This window comes from Micropterus salmoides, unplaced genomic scaffold (genome assembly GCF_014851395.1).
Source record: "Micropterus salmoides isolate LMB-PRFRI ecotype aquatic unplaced genomic scaffold, ASM1485139v1 Ms_hic_scaffold_14, whole genome shotgun sequence".
NCBI lineage: Eukaryota > Metazoa > Chordata > Actinopteri > Centrarchiformes > Centrarchidae > Micropterus > Micropterus salmoides.
This window is the reverse complement of record NW_024040485.1, coordinates 19,071,609-19,092,204: the sequence shown is the minus strand read 5'-3', so window position 1 is coordinate 19,092,204 and position 20,596 is coordinate 19,071,609. Positions and strand designations below refer to the sequence as shown.

Genomic DNA, 20,596 nt, shown 5'->3' with positions numbered 1-20,596 from the left:
AACTGCCACATACAAATGGATGAAGGACAGACCAGACTCCAAGCTATGTGAGGGGAATTATCATGCTTTCCTGATGTTGGACCAACACATTCTTCACATTGTTCTGTGTGCAACCACAGTGGTGAACTTGTTAAGAGTCACAGTCATCTGATACTAGCAGTAAAAGGTCGGTTGCAAACTGTGCTGGTGGAAATAATCCTGATCAGTGTGCAGCATCTGTTACAGCTACTTGTCAGGACACAATATCACAAAGACGCATCTCCCAGCAGCTATTAGACAGTGTATCTGTGTGTGTCACAAGGCTGCAGAGTGACAGATATGACTGAAACTCCTGCAGGCACAACAACATACACATTTTCCATGCATTAAATAGCATTTGCTCAGTTTTTACTCAGCATCCTACAAACATGCACACATTACTATGTATCTGTGTGGTAGATGACATGAATAAAAACAGTTGCGTTATAATAAGTGTGATAATAATACTGTTTTTGTGGTTAGAGAGAATTGTTGAAACAGTATTATGTAGTTTAAAGTACCCTGTGGAGGTATCCTGTGAACAAACAATAGTTGTTTACATTCAGTGTTCCTGGAGGTATTCCTAAGGTCAAACACATGTGTGAATATTTTTCCTACCAGTTAAAATACGTACAAGGCAGATTGTTTGAATATTTTATTCTGCATTGTTTGTACCAATGTTAACTGGCTTGCAATCTTTTTACAATGCTTTTGTTGCTGCATTGCCATGCTTCTTTGTGTGTTACCTCGACCAACTGTCAAAGAGAAAAAAAGAGGAAAAAAAACATGAATCCACAGATAAAACAAGTGGTCATAAATTCCACAGGGTACTATAAATATTTGTTGATAATACTGTATTTTTTATATAAACCTAGACTGACAGTAATTTTTGTCAAGGTAAAAATGTAGCTTTTACGTACACCTACCTCTGGACACAGCCAGGCTAGCTGTTTACCCGTGTAAATAAATAAGTAAGAAAGTACTTTTAGTTTTAACTATAATAATGATAACTAACGTTAATGCCTAAGTAATAAGTAAGAAACAAGCCAGGGATAACAAGCAGGCGGAGAGCTCTGTTCATAAATATAAACCAGGCTAACCAACGAAGGTTGAGGTCAAGGTCAACTGGACTTGGTTGAAGATACTAGAAGACATTTCATCCCTCATCCAAGATCTTGGATGAGGGACGATAACTATGACCTGGATGACTGAGAACCTACACAGACAAACCAGGCTAAGCTAGCAATGAAGTGATATTGAAGTATGCAAATCAGGAATAGTGTTAGGTAATGAAAGAGGCAGCAAAAAGAGGCAATCTAGTCTCATGACCATGATGCAAGATTCACATGTGTGTCTTTGTGGTAGGTGGCACTAATCACCCCCCATACCACACACTCAAACCCATGTGCACACACACACAAACAAGAGCTGATTCATCATCTCACTGGTTTTAGCCACCTCCAGCTCCAGCTCCAGATCTGTCCTTTGTGTGTGTGTGTGTGTGTGTGTGTGTGTGTGTGTGTGTGTGTGTGTGTGTGTGTGTGTGTGTGTGAGACGTGCTCTAGTAATAATGAGAATTAATGAATATCTAACCTTTGCAGTTATAAATGAATCCACAGGCCTTGGTGTTATTAATGAATACTAATAGTGCAGAGAGAGGGCCACATGTGTGCTGTGAATTGAAAACGAGCCTGTATAATTACAGTCTATGTATTTACGTAAGATGCCAGAGTCATATATTTTAGCCTTTATTCTCCAGATAAGACAGAACGCTCAGTATAAAAACTTCCTCTCTCCTTCCATCTTTACAGACTATTTTATCTTCCTTTAACGTGCTCCTAAAGAAATGAATTTAGCTTCTCTCATTCCCCCTCCTCCTTTCTCTTCATCTTTATAGACATAGAAGGTTGCGAGCACGGTTGGAGGAAGTTCCACGGCCACTGCTACAGGTAGGATTGATGAAGAACTGTCTGTGCTGTTAAAATAAATGGAGTCACAATATATTTACCTGCAACCACAGGTGTCTCAGCTATCTACATCACTCTTTTATACCCTGGAGTTATCCGTGACATACTTACCGCAGCGCTCTGTACCATTTAAACATGTCTGGCTGCATAATATATGAAAAATACCTTTTCATATCCACTGTGTTGTCCCACAGGTACTTCACCCACAGACACACCTGGGAGGATGCAGAGAAAGACTGCAGAGAGCACAGTGCCCACCTCAGTAGCATCATCTCCGCCACTGAGCAGGAGTTTATCAATGGTATGTGTGTAATATTCACCAAACAGAAAAAAAAGAAGAAAACCAAAATGAAAGACACAAATTCAATCCAATTAAATTAAAGCTGCAAGCAGCATTGGGCTGGCCCTCGCACATGTAGCATGTTGAGGAGTGAGGCAGCTGTATTGCAGATTCTGGAGCTCTGCCAGCTCTGTGAATTTTCCACGCGCTCCGGACGCTACACAAAGGTGTTAATCATCAATTCCTGTGTCCTCTATGTGGCGCTACATAGCACTTAGCGCTATGACTATAACTGAATATTGATTATTGGCAATTTTGGCAGATGTGTTCGGGGCGTGACTGTTCAATCACGTAAAGTTTGGTGCAGATGTGAGCATGTACACTGAAGTTACAACAACTTCCTCTTTCATGGCAATTCATAGATTTTGGATGCCACGCCACAGGCATCCCGTTTCATGAAAACTCACCATTTGTACAACTTTTAATCAGTGGGATTAGACTAGACAGCAAAATCTTTTGTTAAAGTACGGAGTGTGTAAATCATCCAAAAATTACCACAAAATTCAAAATGGCTGACTTCCTGTTGGATTTAGGGCATCATTCCAAGAGGGTTTTTTGTACGTCTGGACCATAGACTGTATATAAGAAGTGGACATAGTCATTGTGACGTCACCCATTGGTTTGGCCGACAGGGCGCCACCATGTTGATTTTTTGCAACCAGCGGCACCGGACGTGACCATATTTGGACGAGACGGTGGAGCTAACGGCAATATATATTGTATATTCACCAATATATATGTATATTCACCTTAACTGTCATTTTAACAGGGCTGATAATTTTGTCTAGCGAACAACAGTCTTAAAACTAAATGTACTCACCAGAGACAGTGAACAGCCAACTCCTAATAAGCTTTTTCAACAGCACTGGTTAAGGTCTTGCTGCAGGACACAATGGTGGATGGGTCACAGCGGGGAGTTGAACCCCCGTCTTTCACGCCAAAGGCATGTGTCTTATCCATTGTGCCATCACCACCCTAGTACCATTCTTTCTAATGAAACCAGACTTTTTTGCAACCAGAAGAGTCGCACCCTGCTGGCCGTTAAATAGAATGCAGATTTATGGGACTTACGCATTGGATTCACGTCTCAGACCAGAAGCTTCCTGCTTGGTCTGGACATGAAACGTGTCACAGACGTTTCGTACATGCCACTGGGGTTGCTTCGTTGAAGGTCACTTCCTGTTGCCAGAAGGTGGTGCTATGACTATGAGTGAATATTGTTTCACGCCGTTAACTGCAAACTCACGAGTTTTACAATGGGTTTTCTGGGATAGTTGTGAAGTTGATATGTCCAACCTGCTAGGAGCAGTACATTACAGCATAAAACGTGTCATTTCCTGTTGCCAGCAGGTGGCGCTGTGACTTTGAGTGAATATTGTTTCACGCTGTTAACTGCAAACTCACGAGTTTTACAATGGGTTTTCTGGGATAGTTGTGAAGTTGATATGTCCAACCTGCTAGGAGCAGTACATTACAGCATAAAACGTGTCATTTCCTGTTGCCAGCAGGTGGCGCTGTGACTTTGAGTGAATATTGGCATGTGGCTGTGTTCAGGGCGGGACTCTTATAGTACATTCCTAATTTGGTGCAGATATGAGCATGTGGACTGAACAACTGTTACTGTTACAACAACTTCATGTTTTATGGCGAATCATTGATTTTGGACGCCATGCTACGGGCACGCTCGTGGACGAAAACTCACCGTTTGTACAACTTTTAATTGTGAGTGGATTTAGACTGCACAGCGAAGATTTGAAGTCGATCGGACTAAATCCCTAGGAGGAGTTTGTTAAAGTACGCGTGTAAATTGGCAAAAATTAATTTAATCCAAAATGGCAGACTTCCTGTTGGGTGTTGGGCAATGGCTCCAAGAGGCTTTTTTGTACATCTACCACAGAAATTTCGTACACATAGGTGAAACTTTGTCCGGGGGCTGCTCTGTAGGGGGCGCTAGTGAGCCATTTTGCCACGCCCATGCGCGAAACCCATAGAATACAAATTTTTTCATCGCGTCTGAATTATGTTTGGTGAGTTTTCGAGCATGTTTTGGCCCCCAAAGTTGAGGTTACTTTGCAGGGGAAAAAATCCCTTCAGTTGCAATAGGGACCTTGCATGTTTCGTGCTTTGGGCCCTAATAAAACAAAGTATAAATATCATATAGCAAAACAAGGTGCTTTGAAGCAGGAAACAGGATAAAAAAGCACATATCCCTGTAACTTGTTTCCATAGTCTTCCTAATTTGTTAACTTACTGATGGCAAAGCAGACAAGGAAGGAAGTCACAAGCAGAATTATGCAAAAATGAAATGATATTAATAAAAGATGATGGAATTAACAAGAGGGAGAAGAACAGGAAGACTGAACACATTTGAGATATGTATCAGTGAGTTTGTATGGATATCAGAGTTTTTACAAAAGTACTTAAGTAATTAAGTCAAAAGAACATGTGAACTGTTGTTCTTTGCAGGTCTGGGTCATGACAATGCCTGGATCGGACTGAATGACCGTACAGTGGAGGAAGACTTTCAGTGGACTGACAGCAACGATCTGGTCAGTGATCAGTTTTGAATTGTGCCGCTGACTCCAGTTTTAAAGCCCCTAAAAAATTCAAATCTTCAGTTCTAAGCTTTAGTAACAATGCTAAAGCTTCCAGCTAACATTGAAAAACATTCTAAGCTACTGATTAAAAGTTTCACACTGAAAAACTCAGATAATCTGTGTTGGTCTGGTTTGATCAGATTTGATATAGAGCGGCCTTTCAACATCAGCAGACAACCCCACAACTGGCATCAGATTTGGATTAAAATGCTGCTAAATTCTGATTGATGGGCATAAATACATGACTTCAGATGAGCCCCGCCCACTTCAAATAGTGAGAAGAGTAAAATACAATTAAAGAACTCCATTGTGAAATAGCCAAAACCTTTGTATCTTTGGCAGAAAATGTTACATTCATATTGCTCTTAGTAAGAAACTAAATGAGAAAAGTTGCTAATTTTTAAAAATCATTTTAATCAAAAATGTGTCTCCCGTGTGTGTGTGTGTGTGTGTGTGTGCGTGCGTGTGTGTGTGTGCGTGCGTGCGTGCGTGTGTGCGCAAAATCTCATGTGGAATGTTACAAATGGCATCTTTCTGAAAGCAACAGTGTTCATCTTTTGGAGAGAAGATTGGAGATTCGGTACTTACAAATGAAAGCAAATGCAGCTCAACTCTGTTGTTTGCTGTTTTGCAGGTATATGAGAACTGGAGGGAGAGCCAGCCAGATAACTTCTTTGCAGGAGGTGAGGACTGTGTGGTGACCATTGCCCATGAGGATGGCAAGTGGAACGACGTGCCCTGCAACTACAACCTGCCCTACATCTGCAAAAAAGGCACAGGTACTGTCATGCTGCTGGACTGAATAGAACCAAAAGAAGTGTGAACAAACGATGACCTGCTGTCCCTCCCTGTTTGACACGCTCAACAAATCAAAGCTTAATAAAATTATGACGAGAGGTTTTTGCTTTCTTCATACAATTTGGTTGCTTGTGTGTTATCGCTGACCAGCTGGCCACCTGTTAGTCATCAATGCTCATCATCAGTCCTCGTGCCCTTTATGTAGAACAAAGCGTCAGTAGTTAGTCAGACTTCAATAGCTGTTTCACATCACTTTCTCTACAATAAAGGTCACAGCTACAGCAGATGCTCGGAAAAATTGCAGACAAACACAAACTTAAGTGAAGATTGTGATTCAGTCTCAATCTTGTATTGATTTTTGAGAGCAATATCAATCTCAGTCTTCCTCTTATTGCCATCTCTCTCTCCTCGGGGATCACTTACACTTGTCCAGAAAGCAGAACTGCAGTTATTGCCAATTACTGCCTTGTTCACAAATATGATCTGAAATTCCTCTGATCCTTCTCCGAACACTCACCCACACCTTCCCTCTGTGGCCTGACTCAGACGACCTGAATGTGAACTCAGTAGTGAGATCTTGTGGGATGCAACGAAAACTAAAGAAGGGGGGTGGGGGATGGGTGGCTGGTGGTCAGGAGGAGTTAGAAAAGGATGGAGAAGGATGGAGGAGGACAGGGAGAAAAGGGATTAAGTAGTTTGAGAGTGTTTGTTTGTCTGGCTGTGGTCTCATGACTCTGTGGTTTGGCTGTGCTCCCTGTCTGCGCAAATACCCATTACCTCCTTCTGGCCTCACAGCTCTTCTCAACACTGCCATCTAGAGGCAAAATACACATGCTATGTTGTGCCTTGAACATTTAATTTAGTGAAATAGTATGTATCTGTTTTGCTGTATTAGTATTTGTGCTTAACAAATAGTAAGTGGAAAGTGAGACTTTACTATACTATACTAGGTCATCATGGGAGGTCCTACATGATGTACTGTTGGTAGAACTTGATACTGGATTTATACCAACCTTTATCAGTATGTTTTATATGGTTTGATTTAATTTTTTTCCGGCAGTATTGTGCGGGACCCCGCCTGCAGTGGAGAACGCCCATTTGATAGGTCGGCGGAGGTCACACTATGACATCCACGCAGTAGTACGCTACCAGTGCTCTGAAGGCTTCTTCCAGCGTCACATCCCCACCGCTCGCTGCCGAGCCGATGGCACCTGGGAGAGACCCAGGATCATCTGCACAAAGTGTGAGTGTTCAGTCTATTTTTATACCTGCGTCATGTGTCCTGTATGTAAAGGAAAAAAGCTTTCCTCTTTTTTTACCAACTGATTTGAGGTTAAAGGAAAATTCATATTTTTACACTTCATTTGAATTATTTAACTAACAGTATTGTTTATTGATGAAATTATTTTTTGTAATCAATTTCTGACTCATCTGATAACCTTTTACTGCCTTGGAGGCTCCATAATTATGTTCCTGACCTGTCCTCTGCCAGACTGTGTTGTAAATAATGATTTGTTTTTAGTTGGCTTTCCTGGTTACATATAGCCTAATGGCCTCTTTTTCTGCTCTTTGTGGCTTTTGATGCTCACATCCAGAGTGCAGCAGCAGTGCACATTATGTTATTGTAGATATGTTAGTGTTTATGTCGGCTGGTTATCAACAAAAAATTAAACAGAAATATGACAAGATATGTTTAAGGTAATTTAGAAAACAAAACAGCTTGTCACTACAAACAAATTTAATGGATTCTTATCAAACATGTTTTTATTCACGTGTTTATGTAAAAACAAAAAACAAAAGAGTATCTGCAATTTATTGTTATTGGAATTCAAGACTCTTTCATGTCAGCATCATCCTCAAATCCCAGTTTCAGTTGAGCTGTAGCACAACCTTGTGGTCTCTTAAAATACTAAATTAACAGAATGAATATGTCAAAATGATATGCAAACAAAGAACCAGATGACATTTGTGATGTGCAGTACATGATCTACTGCAATATATGTACAACATCAAACCCTTTTTCCCCCCTCCACTTTTAGCCCGGCGATCACACCGGTACCGACGCCACCACCACAATCAGCACCATGAGCGCCGCAGCCACAGGAGGCACGGAGGAGATGGACATAAGGCCAGAGAGGACACACACAGCTACTACTGAACCAAATAATACCATATCTGCAATGCCTAGGTGCTAACCATGGCCCATAAAGACAGACAGTAGTTCACATCACTCCCATTTCCATTTCCTGCTTCTAACCATGCTCTGTTTAGCTTTATTCCTCCTGATTAATTAGGTTTTCTTACAGTTTATCTCCATAAACCCCTGTCCCTGAGTTAGGATGTTTTGATGCTTCTCTTTGTTTTCACCCTGCTTCCTTTAACCGAGGTCCCTGCGAACACTAACTATAACACTAACTCACTGTTATTACACTAACTCCCTCTCTAAGATCTCAGTACACTAAATCCTCCTCCTGTCTATGAACTCAAACAGCAGTGTGCGAGTGTGTGTGAGCGTATGCATGTAAGAGAAAAACTTGAAAAGTGCTGAGTCACTTTGTGAAGGTTTGCTTGTTCTACATGATAAATGACCCATCCTAGTATTCTGTTTACAAAGCACAGATGTAATTGATGCAAGATAGCATTCAGTCCCTGGTAACCCTGAGCTTTTTGTATGTGTACTGTAGCTGTTACTTTTTCCATAGAGCACCTGACTAGCGTTGTCTATTTTATTCTACTGACATGCCTTTTTCTAATATTTGCTGTGTTTTGGTGTTATGTTACTATTTATTATAAATCACTTGCTAGTGAATGTGCTTTCTTTTCTTACTTATACTTCAGAGAGCCGATGTAACATAATTTTTCTATACCAGTATAAGTCCAATACTTAACAATAAACAAAATTAATCATTAGAATACCCCTAATCTCTGTATTGTAAATATTGTGGTGTTTGTTATTGGCTGATCCTTGATCAATAGCTGGACCTTGTCCAATGAAATAGATGCCCCCATAAGCCCTCTCAGCTAATGATTATTTCCCATTGACATAGATAGTGTGGATGGGATTACATACAATACTTTCTCAAGATAACTACTTGATTGTATCTGAATTGCTAAATACTTTAAATCTTTGCACGGCTATATTTACATTTACATGATGGGTAGAATGTCACTATTTTTTGTCCTTTGGTCCCATTGATATTTGATCAGTCATCAATTTTTTTGGTGTTCTTATGACTTTTTGTCCTGCTGTTGTATTCCATTCTTAATAAAGTAAAAAAAAAACAACAACTACATTTCTGTTTGTTTTTTTATTCAAACCAACACTGAAGTACATTATTTCAACAATTGGATGGATTGCCATGACATTTTTAAAGAGACATTTATGCTGGATAAAGCCGACTGACTTTTACTCCTGCGCCTCCATGAGGTTGAGATTTGTGTTTTGAGTGAAATGTTTCAACAGTTATTACATGGATTGCTATTAAATTAGCAAATGTTAGCATAACATGCTAGTGAGGATGGTAAACATCGCCTGCTAAACATCAGCATGGCAACATTGTCATTGTGAACATGTTAGTATTTAGCTCAAAGCACCACTGTGTCTAAGCATGGCGGTAAAGTTTTTTTTTGTGTTTTTTTTTTAACTAGTGTAGAGATCCTATAATCCATTACTTTTTGACAGGAAAGTGCTGTTGTGCTGAGAGATAGTTTCCGCCATGTCACCTTGGTACCCCAGCAGATGAAAGTCTTTGTTTTTGGCTTAACCTTTCTGAGCTTTGCCACTCACTTGCACGGCACACATTGCGCGGCACAGTGAGCAATAGTTTCATCCTGTTTGGTTCACAAGGTAATTTTTACACATCTCTGTTGTGTCTGTGAGTATTTAAAAAAAAAAGAGAAGTCATAAATGAATGTGCTTGCCAGAACAGTGTAAAATAAAAAACAAATCAATTAAGTCCAACACTCAACAATAATGAATTTTCTTGAGATGAATTACAGTATGGTCTTAATTTGATCCCAAAGTTTGATCAGAAAAATTAAGATAAATCTTAAAAGCAGTTGACTTAAGTTGTGCATAGTATATCATAAATCCATGTAGACCCTCTAAACCCGGATCATTTTCAAGAGATGTGCAAGGTCTGTCCATTTTCTGTCCATTTAACTGGGTTATTATAATTTGTTTTAGTCCCACTGAACATGTAGTCTCTGCAGTGCCAGGCATATATTCTAAAATTACTTTTTCACATTTCAAAACACTGCATCTAAAACACTTAACTTGAAAACCTACTGTGTGTAACTGAAATGTGAACTGCGTTCCACGTTCACACCCCCTCTCACATAAAATATTAAATTAATGATCTATGCATCATATACAGTCCTGGACAATATTGATTCATTGATTCATGTGAAAACTACACTTTATTTAAAAAATAACATACCCAGGAGAAAAAACTGTTTGGGCCATGGACAGCTGGCCGACGTGTCATGTGATCATTTGTGTGGCTGTTGTGGCTGACAGCTCACCTAAATCCAGGGTTCAGCTCTTATCAATTTGACAGGAGAGTTCACCGCACACAAGGCACAATGACATCACCAACTGGAGGCAGTATTGACATCTGAAGAGATAGTTCTGTTAAACCAGCAAACTGCTCCATTTGCAGATAACTTCAGAATCCAACATTAGATTCATGATCAACTTTGGTTTTCTTATTTAAGTGCACATGCACATCAACCAATAGAGATAATGCCAAAACAGAAAAGGTTGATGCAAATGTAATTTAATCAAATGCTGTTACAACTGGTCGGCTCAAATCATCTTAATCCCATTTTTTATACAAAAACAAGCCCGATTTAGATGATTTGTTTATTGTACAAAATAAAGAGGAAGATGAAACATGGAAAACCACACTGAGATGCAGTCACAACTATTTTGGTATTCAATTAATTTATCAAGGAAATACACCAAATAATCTCTGATTTAAGCTTCTACAGTGTGAGGATTTGATGCTTTTCTTTGTTATATAATTGCAGATTGAATATCTTTGGATTTTTAACAGTTGGTCAGATGTCACCTTGGGCTTTAGGAAATGCTGGAAATTTTTCATTATTTTTTGATATTTGTAGAACCAAATGATTAATCAGTTAATCAGAAAATAGTCATTAGTTGAGGCCCCAGTGACAACAAGTAGGATAAAAAATATGTTACATAAAGGCACCAGGTGGACTTTTTCTGGTTAACTGAGTAATAATATCTGCGAGTGTCTCCTTTATCAGCAACTCTTTGTTATTCAGCAGCATTATTTACTGAATCCTATGAACACTTCTTATATTCACATTTATTTTAAACCTTCAAAGCTGTGATAGTTTTTACTGACAATTTTGGATCAGTAAAAATTAGCCTCAAGCTCAAGTGGTGAGGATTTCTGCATAGAAAGATGTATAATGATGACTGTCACTCTCCAGTATTGTGTTGCCGACCTGTATGATCCAGGTTAGTCTTAGTTTGGGAAGATACCAAATGGGTATCTGCATGAGTCACCTGAAAGCCGTGCAATCTGATCACAGTCCTCACCTCAATGAACAGCCTTCTTATCAGGGTCCAATAGTTCATGCAGGGAGTGCTGCTGCGCGAGGTGACTGATTTTGAACAGTTGAGTCTGACAGCAGCATTTTTACATTTCCTCTCGGTTTTAGGTTGAAATATTTTGTGTTTAATGAAGTTTGTGCGGCAACGAGAGTCCCCAGAAAACATTAGCCTTGTCACAGCATGAAGTATTCCTCGACAGTCAATAGCTGGTGTGTGGTCTAGTTTTTCTTCTTCTCATTGTTGGCCTGTCCCTTGGGAACAGGTTTCATAAAATAAGCGGGGTTGGTGTGGCAGCGCAGGGCCAACAGAACCGGTGCAGCAGCGAGCAGCACATTGAGGGTGATAACAGGCCACCACTTGTCTGCTGGGACTCGGTACGTGAAGGGAGTGCGGGAGTGCAGAGATGCTCCGAGATGGCACCACTGGGTCTGAGAGAACAGCAGGAAGAAGTCAACTTTAATACTGTATTTTGCTTTTTCAAGGAATTTTAATAACACCAAAGACATAATAACCATAGTTACCTGAGCCATGGCCCCAACCAAGAAGATGGTCCAGTCCAACATCCAGCTGCATCCAGGTGTTTTCAGGCCATAGATGAAGACAGTGAGCAGGGGCAGAGTATAGAACAAATACACCAGCATCTGTAGTAATGGTGCACAGAAGGATCAGCTATGATTTTCGACAAGAACACACAGTATATTTGATTCAATCCAGTGTCTTTCTCCAGACTGACCATAACTCTCGGAAAGCCAACTGGGTCTTTGAGGTAGGGCTCGTACTGGTAGATGTAGGTGAAGCAGGCGTCTAGAGGACAGTCCAGCACTACCTAGAGCAGAGCAGGACTAGTGAGTTATAGTTTCCATACTATACATGTGACCTCACGTCTCAGTGAGTTCATTTAGAAGCAGAAATGCCGAACAGATGCAGAAAAGCTTCCACGTCGTTATACTTACAAAGCCTCTGAAAACAGAGAAGGCCATTGCTCCGAGTAACACAAGTGACAGAAGCAGGTCAATAGGTCGAGACAGCAGACTTTTCTTTTGCTCCACTGAGATCTAGTCAACACAGAACAAATCTCAGAAAATGTACTGTATATTTAATCACTTCAAATGCTCATTTAGGCCTGGTGTCTGTGTATAAAAAAATATATGCAACATTTCAGCAAGTGAGGAAACAGCTTCACAAAATGCTGTTTTTTTTCATCCTTTTCTTAAATTTTTGCTTTTACTTTGCTCTACAGATACACAGAATATCATAAATGTCTTCACTGCTGAAACTGACTTTGTCTGCTGTGACGACTGGCATCTCTCTGGGTCTGCTGAAGAGCAGGGACGCCGCCCAGAAAGGCACCAAAAAGAAGGGGATGTTCCTCCAGAATGCTGGTTGGATGTTAGACCCATATTTACCTGCGCAAATGAGAACATCATCAATAGGAGACATGCACAAACAACAAACACCGATGTGATGAAACTCTCAGTATGCAGCTCTCACCAATGAACACTCCCGGGATGAGGACGATCTGATGGGCGATTGAGGAGCCGGCCCACAGCAGCCCCAGGCTGCGATACGACTTCCTGCGTGGACAGAAAATCAACAGGTTTCATTTGAGGACTCAAAGAAGACTTTGCAGATGGGTGATGGTGACGCCACAGCTTACCCCTTGAACATGCGGTGGATGATAGCGAGGAAGAGGAGGAAGTGAACGACCCCTTCCCAGTAAGACATCATCACAGCATAGGCGGTACTTAGATGAGGCTCACCCTGAAGATACAGCATGGCATGATGAATTTAAACTTTTACTTTGGACTTATAAACTTCTGAAATATATAGGAAGTAGTTTAGAGTGGGAAACGGTTTAGCTCTGTGTAGCTTCTCTTACCATCTTTAGGTAGAAGCCTATGAAGCCAGAGATGAACCCATCCTGCTCTAAAGCATTCGTCAGGCCCACCATGCAAGCGAATGAAAACTCTGCAAATACTGGGCAGACACAAAGAGGCACAATGAAAAAAACAACACTCTACCCTGTCTTCACTGACAGATGTTTGAAGGTGTGTGTTTTTATGGTTGTACCATAGAATAAGGGGTCCACTTTCTGCTTGTTTCCCACAGTGAAGAGGAGGAGAAGAAGAACCAATCCCAGGATGACCATTCCCATTCCCAGGATAGGAAGAGGTCTGAGGAGTAACAGTGACAGCGAGAGTTCATACATTAGTTAATGTGCAAGTCTACACCCCAGCCAATATTTTAACTTGAAATGAAACACTGACTCAATTCAATCATGGACAGCAAATTAAATCAGCAAAGCAACTGTTTTGATAATTGACTAACATTTAAGTATTTTTTTTCTAGCAAAGATGCTAAACATGATTTGGTTCCAGCCTCTCAGTTGTGAGGATTTGCTGGTTTTATGCATCTTTTATGCATCTTTTGTGATAAAGAGTATCTTTGACTGTTGGTCAGACAAAACAAGCAATTTGTGGAGGTCACCTTGTGCTTTAGAAACATTAATAGATATTTTCTGACATTTTATAAATCAAAGACTACTCGATTAATTTAGATTGATAATTGATGATAATAATATTTGTCCTTGTAACCATAAAAGGAGAAAGGAGGTTAGAATCAAAGGCTTTTGATTGTCAACAACCCTAGAAACCATTCATTTTAACTCCTGTTGGTTCCTCCATTTTGTTTTCAGAAAAATGATGCAGCACTCTTTCATTAGACTCAAAACTGTCCACACTCATCTACTCCCTTAAAAGCGTCTCCCCACTCTCAGTTAGATTTCAAATTCAACAACTCATTGACTTATTGAATAGAAAGGTTTTCTTTGGTGTAATTCAAAAGCTCAGGTTTGCTTAGGAGTATGCCAACACTGGTCAAGATTTGTACACAGCTATCAAAGTCACGTGATCTAATGAAGTAAAGAATTTATAATTAAATCATAAAAGTGCATCTCTAAGGATCAATTGCACAGATCTTAGGAGCAACAAGGAACACTGACGAATTTGAATGATTTGTTTTATATTTATTGTACACTTAAGGTAAAACATGAATTTACTAGTCTACATTTTACTTTTTACGAGTTAATAAAATTTTCCCTAAATCCACTTATTTCCATATTTAAGGCTTAAGTTTTGTGTGTCGGCTTTAAGCACCTTGACAGCAACTTTAAACAAGGTTACCTCATGATAAACACGCCCTAGCCAAACCTCCTTTTATATCAGTGGCTTTACTGTGCGGTGCCTCCACAGCGCGAAGATGAGAGTGTAATTATCCAAAGAGCCAGTGCATGCACACTTACTGCTGAAGCACAGGGATGTTGTTCATGGTGTACAAAACTCCAGGAGCCAAGAGAGAAATAAGAAACACGCAGACTTCCACCGGCAGCCTCATTGTTGAAAACTTCTTGTTTGACCGCTTTTAGAAAAGAAATGTCCAGATAGAAATAATCCCTGTTAAACACGCGTGGTTGCGAAGTGAGGCATGTTAGAAGCCAGTGTCCTCTCCGCTGACGCCGAGGGAAGGAGATCATTAAAAGGAGTGTCACCCGTTGCCTTTTGATCTGTGATAAAAACAAGGCCGCTGCTCCAATACGTGTAGCCTACTATCTGGTAGCCCAGGTCTCAAAGTTCACCTCAGGGGTCTAATGAGTGAAAATTTAAAGGGAGACAGATGCAAAGTTCAGATTCAGACTGCTGAATCACGCGTAATGCGTATAATACGAACGTGTTTTATTGAAGTATGTGCTATATGTGGCTGCAGTTATTTTGTTACGCAATTAGCCTACAAGTGAATTCTGCAATGCGTTTCTACATGCTACTAGGAAACCATTTCGGTTACAGTCTATGGGTCATTCGCCATTCAGCGAACACGTGTACAGCCTGCCATCTAGTGGAGAGTCGGGGTTAGTTTTCTCACGTTTCCTTGATGACTTTTCCCAGACACTTAATTACACTTTTGTGGTTTTGCTTTCTAATTTCAACCAATTTATGGCTTTTAGGTACACGAGATGATTATGTAATGACAGAAGTAAAAAAAAAAAAAGTGTTGTCAGGCCTCCTGTAGCTCCTGGGTTTTGATTAAGGAGCCATCTGTCCTGTTTGATTTAAGATTAAGAACTCCTCCATCTGATGTCTTCAGTCTTGATTAGATTCTGGATTATACCTGAGACAGAACATGAAGTTCACAACAAAGATTATGTGTTTTTCTTTCCCAGTCAGGGGGGTTGTTTAACAATAATCATACAATAATTACATTTCTTAAAAAATTTCTTTACAAAATACTGACTCATAACACTCTTTTTTTCTGCATACTATAAATAAATGTGAATTATGCACATTGCATGGGTGAACAACGTTTGTAAAGCCTACATCTAAATCAACTTTATCTTCTGTAACAAAGCGGCTGAAGAGGATTATGCTACTGTTGCCACAGAAACTTAGTGACCAGTGGAAAGAGAGAGTGTGTGAGTGGGGGGTGTCCATGAAGAGGGTAGAAGCAGACGGAGAGGCGATTCAATCAGACGTACAGACAACCCTTCGCCCCCACACAGCAGACGGGTTTTATTGAGGTGACACAGATTCCTAAAGAGTCCAACAAGTCTGCCACCATGTTGCACCCTTTAATCATCGGCATTGTGACCGCAAACACCTCTCTGACCGTATTCTATTGGATTTTCATCCTGGGCGATGCCTACTTCAGGTGGCTGGACGAGCCAGAAGACAAACCCCAGAAGGTGGTCACCGCAGCCTGAGGGAGACACAGTCAATATGGACTGACTGAATGACTGTGTGTCATTCCTTTTTGCTTAGATCTAGTCAGAAACAGCGGTTCATCTTGTAGTGCTTTCTGTTGAGTCTGCTTTTGCATTCAATCTGCTTTTTGTATTGCATGGAGAAGATTTGGAAACCCCTTTTGGTTAACTTACCTTTTTTTTTACTTAACTGAATTGATCCTGCAAGTGAATGAGGAGGGAGTCATTCTTACAGGTAATGCCATTTGTGTTATTTATCTAAAACAGGAAAATGTGTTTAATTTTTTATTTTTAATTTTCTTTATTTTTATTATCTGTTTTGTCTTCTTGTAGTATTTGTGGCTTACAGTGTGAATTAGTTGTTCAAACCGCGCTACACTTCAATGTCAACATGCGCTTCAGGTGATGCTTAATTAACTCTATCTTCTGTTTTGCCATCTGCTGACTCGGCCAAAAGGTGTTGCTGATGACAGTGGCATGTGTCGACCAAATCCTGTCAAGGATTACCTTGAACACCTTGATAATGACACAGACAGCCTTATTCCCCAGACGACCTCTCCTAAGACACATTCAGAGACCTCACACTGCGCTTTCGTTATATCACTTCTTCAGTTTTTTGTTCTTTTTTACTTCTTTACATCTTCTACTGCACAACATGACACACGTCTTCTACTACGGCCTGCACCCGGTCTCTTGGTTCATTCTCTTGGCAAATATTGCCGTTACCGTCTATGAATGGCAGTTTCTCATTACTCAGTATATCAAACTATCCAAGACAAAAAAAGAAGATGAAGCAACTCCCTAAAGAAGCAATCTACATCTACAATGTTCCAGCAAGAAGACCTGGGAGGATGAAAACTTATTTTTGGATCACTCTATACCTGCCCACTTGTAGAGAAAAATCATTGATGGTGGGGTGTTTTCATTGTTGTTGTTTTGTGTTTTTTGTTTTTTTGTGTTTTTTGTTTTTTTTGCTCTCACTACAGTAAGCAATTTGTTTGCATGATCTTAACTTTCTGCCTTGTCTTTGTGGTTATTTCCAGAGCCAACTGAGCACAGCACGCACCCATTTGGAAGTCCTTTCATTCACAAGTCACAGAAAAGAGCTGAGGAGTTTCAAGTCTTGATTACAAGGTAAGGAGTATTCCTTACGCCCTAAAACCCTGCGGTAACATCTAACAAATTCCTTACTTCATCAACATTTGTTGCTTTTCATCTGTTAAATTTTGTCATGAGTCTCTCATAAGTCACATTTCATGATACAGTTTTCCTACCCACAGGTATTTTTAGTGGCCAATTCAACCAGGAAAATTTCATTTTGACTGCATTTTGAAATATCAGTGGGATTATGTGACATGTGTGAAGAAGTGGACCTGCTGTGCTCAAAATTGATTTGAAGCATGGAATATTCATAAAGTGATGTCAGTTTAAACCCAAGTGAAAGTGGGGTTTACTGTAATATTTGCTTCTCATACACACACACACACACACACACACACACACACACATACATATATATATGCAACAGGACCATAAGCCTCTTTGGTGTATTACTGTCCACCTCTCCTCGCTCATATCTTTAATCCCAACAGATGGAACGCTGATATTGCTTTGTGACAGACTCAATCCTATTAACTCTGTCTGTCCTACATTCACCTCTCCTCCGTCTCACGCTCCTCGCTCCCCTGGATATTTGACCGAGGACCCCTCTCCAAAAGACTAGAAGGAGGAATGCTGGGATTTAAGTCTAGACAAAAGATTAGGAGACTTGGCACACTTATGGCATCACATTTTTGTTGTCTGGTGAACTACATTTTTGAAGCACTACTTTGTGACAGAGAGCTGTCACTCATAAAAGACCGCATTCTTATTTTTGAACCATCTTGACATTTCCACCTGTCATCAATCCTGCTATTCTTCCAAGCTTTAGAAAATATGAAAATGCTCAGTTACTCTTCTTCCTTGGCTCTGATGCACCCATATCACCTGTTTCCCAAGTTTTCAGAGTGCCATGACGGAGCTCGGATGACCCAAGGAAACAGCCCTGAAGCGTCATCACATTCTTTGAGCAGGCTATACCCTTGTCAAAACCATGAACCAACAGCCAGTTGGGTCTCTGCTTTTGAACCTCACACAGCTGGTGTTTGAGCACCGAGAGCTCCTCCAGCTGTCCAGAAGGAAGGAGGAGGAGGCCTATTTCGTGGACTACGTACCGCCGGCTAGAGATGCGATAACTCTGCCGCGCAATGTAGTCTATGTCCTAGTTGGGGTGGTGTTGGTTATAGTTGCCACTTATGCCATAGTGGGACATCTGATTAAAGATCTGATGCATGACCTGGCAGGTAACCCCTGACTGGTGTCCTCTCCCTCCTGTCACTCTTTCCACTCTCGTGTCCATGTTTGCCGTGTCTTTGAGTCCTTTTCTCTCCCTGAGTTATTGGTCCAAGGCCGTATCAGTGTTTTGTCTTCTCCCTTTTTTCCCCTTATGGGTGACCATGTTGCTTGATGACCCTCCTTCACGTTCACCCTGATGTTTGTGAGCAGAGGTCAACGTTTTTCTTGTTCTACCATTAAGGTTAATGCCTGATGATTCAAATTTGACTAAATGACTGCTGCTGAAAGGTTTAAAGGTGTACTCTGCAGATTTTCTGTTTTTCTTCCACGAATATCCAGACATTTAGTCCCCAAAACACTAGATCCTACAGTTCACATAATGCAACTCAATAGCATCTCTAATGAGATGACAAGTAAACTGAACTTCATGTGTAAAATCGGTAGAGTACCCCTTTGAAACACACAGGTTTTATTTCATTTCATTCTCACATTTTTTGTTCTCTCCTCACAGACTGGATTCTTGGGCCCAAACCAGTGGAAGATGATTCAGAGGAAGGGAGAACAGAAATAGAAGAAGAGCGGCGACAGAGCGTTTCCAGTAAGCTGATGGAGAAAGACAAGCTGGAGATAGAGAAGGAAAAGGCTGGGCCGCTGCCTGGTTTCAACCGGGAAAGCGGAGGCTGCCGCCGTCCATCCACCCCTCCCCCACTGAAAAGCGCCATCGCTTCATCATACACTGGAGAAAAAAGAACATCTATTCATAGTGTGACATTCGCCTGCCCCATGACCCCTTATGCCACTTCACTTTGATTTTTGCAACATTGCTTTTTTTTTTTTACAGCAGTGGTACAGCAGTGGTTCAGATTAGTTTTTGTCCTCTATGTCATTTCAGTGCAGTGATCAGTGTTGTCGCTTTGCTGTAGTGATGCATAAGCTAAGGCAATTTTGTTTTATTTACAACACACTTGTAGTTTGTAGTGATTTTGCTAAGAAACAAATGCTTACTTTGGTTGCTTATTAAAATTGTATATAAACCTGGTCCATATTGTCACTCATTCAAAATACATTGCACTACATTATTGTTTGCTGCCCAAACAATTTCTCATGCTAAAAACATAAATGATGTACAATGTGAACAAAGATGTTAATGTGGGCCGTCAAAAATTACATCCTATTTTAATAGCTGACATTTATATCTGAAAGTATACAACTTTAAAACACGTTTCAATGAAAATGTCAGATTTGCCAAGAAAGTTTTGTAAAACTGCATATAAGTTGCCATTTCTGTACATTTTCCTCACTGACCAGGCAGACTGTCATACTGTTAACATGCTGTAATTAACCCACTATGTGACACATGTTGCTGAAATGTATCGCTGAAGAAAAAAATCATGTCATTTTCCCTGTTCCCTGTTCTTGTTTTGGACTAAGCTTCTCTCCAGTAAACAAATGGATAATACAAGAGTTGTTGTTATGTCTTGTATCTGTTAATCCATCTTACCTTCTTATAATACCTGGTTGTATAAGGGGCACTGACCTTATTTGTGAGGACCAAAGATTATTAGCCATATTAAGTACAGTTTGATATGCAAGTAGAAGAACATTATGACAGATTAAGACAGACCGATACCTACATTATTGATCTGCATGATTTTCTGTATGTGTCAGGTAAAAACTCTCTGCCTAATTAGGAAACTGCTCGCAGCATCATTCCTCTGACCTTGAGTACCTCAAGCCGCTGCAGCTAATCTAGTTTCCATCTGCGTAGCTCCAGCAGACAGATCAAGAGTTTGTACAGGGAAACAAAATGAAGAATTTGTCCGGGTGACAGATGGATAGGCCTAGCTGTACTTTTTAGGTAAGTCTTACTTGCTCTGTGTAGTGTTTAACCAGGAGTGTAAAGACACCAAGTGAATTGGAGGATCATTGCCTGCTTCCTTGCTTGTTGAAAGTATAATGTATGTTCATTGTCTTAAATTATGTGAAGCAATGAGGTTAATTCTGTAGAAATACTGTAGACACATCTTTGATTTTAAAGTTGGAGAATGTAGTATTTCCTTCTGATCTTGTTGTGACTTGCATCGAAAGACCTGTGAGATGAAACTTTTGTGCTGGCTTCTTTACAGCGATGATACCGAGGTATTAAGTGGATTCCCTAGCTGACAGCAGTTTTGAAGACGCCCAGACAGCAATGGACGCGCT

At 40.4% G+C, this 20,596-nt stretch overlaps 2 protein-coding genes and 1 long non-coding RNA gene across 3 annotated transcripts in view; 2 read left to right on the top strand and 1 right to left on the bottom strand.

Annotated features, from left to right (window-relative positions):
- Window positions 1-9,005, top strand: part of LOC119902896 (neurocan core protein-like) — a 46,744-nt gene extending 37,739 nt beyond the window's left edge. The window contains 6 exon segments of the mRNA XM_038719284.1: window positions 1,916-1,967; window positions 2,180-2,286; window positions 4,792-4,874; window positions 5,557-5,701; window positions 6,781-6,963; window positions 7,760-9,005. Of these exon segments, the coding sequence (XP_038575212.1) occupies window positions 1,916-1,967; window positions 2,180-2,286; window positions 4,792-4,874; window positions 5,557-5,701; window positions 6,781-6,963; window positions 7,760-7,878 (689 nt within the window). The 3' untranslated portion in view covers window positions 7,879-9,005.
- A 345-nt stretch (window positions 9,006-9,350) lies between these two features.
- zgc:85843 (uncharacterized protein LOC405880 homolog) lies at window positions 9,351-14,941 on the bottom strand. The gene is made up of 10 exons (XM_038719282.1): window positions 14,609-14,941; window positions 13,378-13,481; window positions 13,187-13,284; window positions 12,965-13,068; window positions 12,799-12,881; window positions 12,589-12,713; window positions 12,261-12,362; window positions 12,041-12,133; window positions 11,829-11,948; window positions 9,351-11,735 (listed from the first exon to the last, which is right to left on the bottom strand). Exons 1-10 carry the CDS (start codon window positions 14,698-14,700, stop codon window positions 11,526-11,528), a joined length of 1,131 nt encoding a protein of 376 aa, XP_038575210.1. The 5' UTR covers window positions 14,701-14,941; the 3' UTR covers window positions 9,351-11,525.
- A 17-nt stretch (window positions 14,942-14,958) lies between these two features.
- LOC119902897 lies at window positions 14,959-19,240 on the top strand. The gene is made up of 3 exons (XR_005444379.1): window positions 14,959-16,295; window positions 17,104-17,194; window positions 18,906-19,240. It is a non-coding gene; the product is annotated as an uncharacterized LOC119902897 (long non-coding RNA).
- The last annotated feature ends 1,356 nt before the right edge of the window (window positions 19,241-20,596 follow it).

Excerpts from the sequence above, each read along its gene's own strand:
- zgc:85843 (XM_038719282.1), bottom strand. The coding sequence starts at position 14,700 with ATGAGGCTGCCGGTGGAAGTCTGCGTGTTTCTTATTTCTCTCTTGGCT. Across the intron at positions 13,482-14,608 it reads AACATCCCTGTGCTTCAGCA|ACCTCTTCCTATCCTGGGAA; the intron begins GTAAGTGTGCAT and ends GTTACTCCTCAG. Across the intron at positions 12,363-12,588 it reads CAGTCGTCACAGCAGACAAA|ATCTCAGTGGAGCAAAAGAA; the intron begins GTCAGTTTCAGC and ends TGTGTTGACTAG.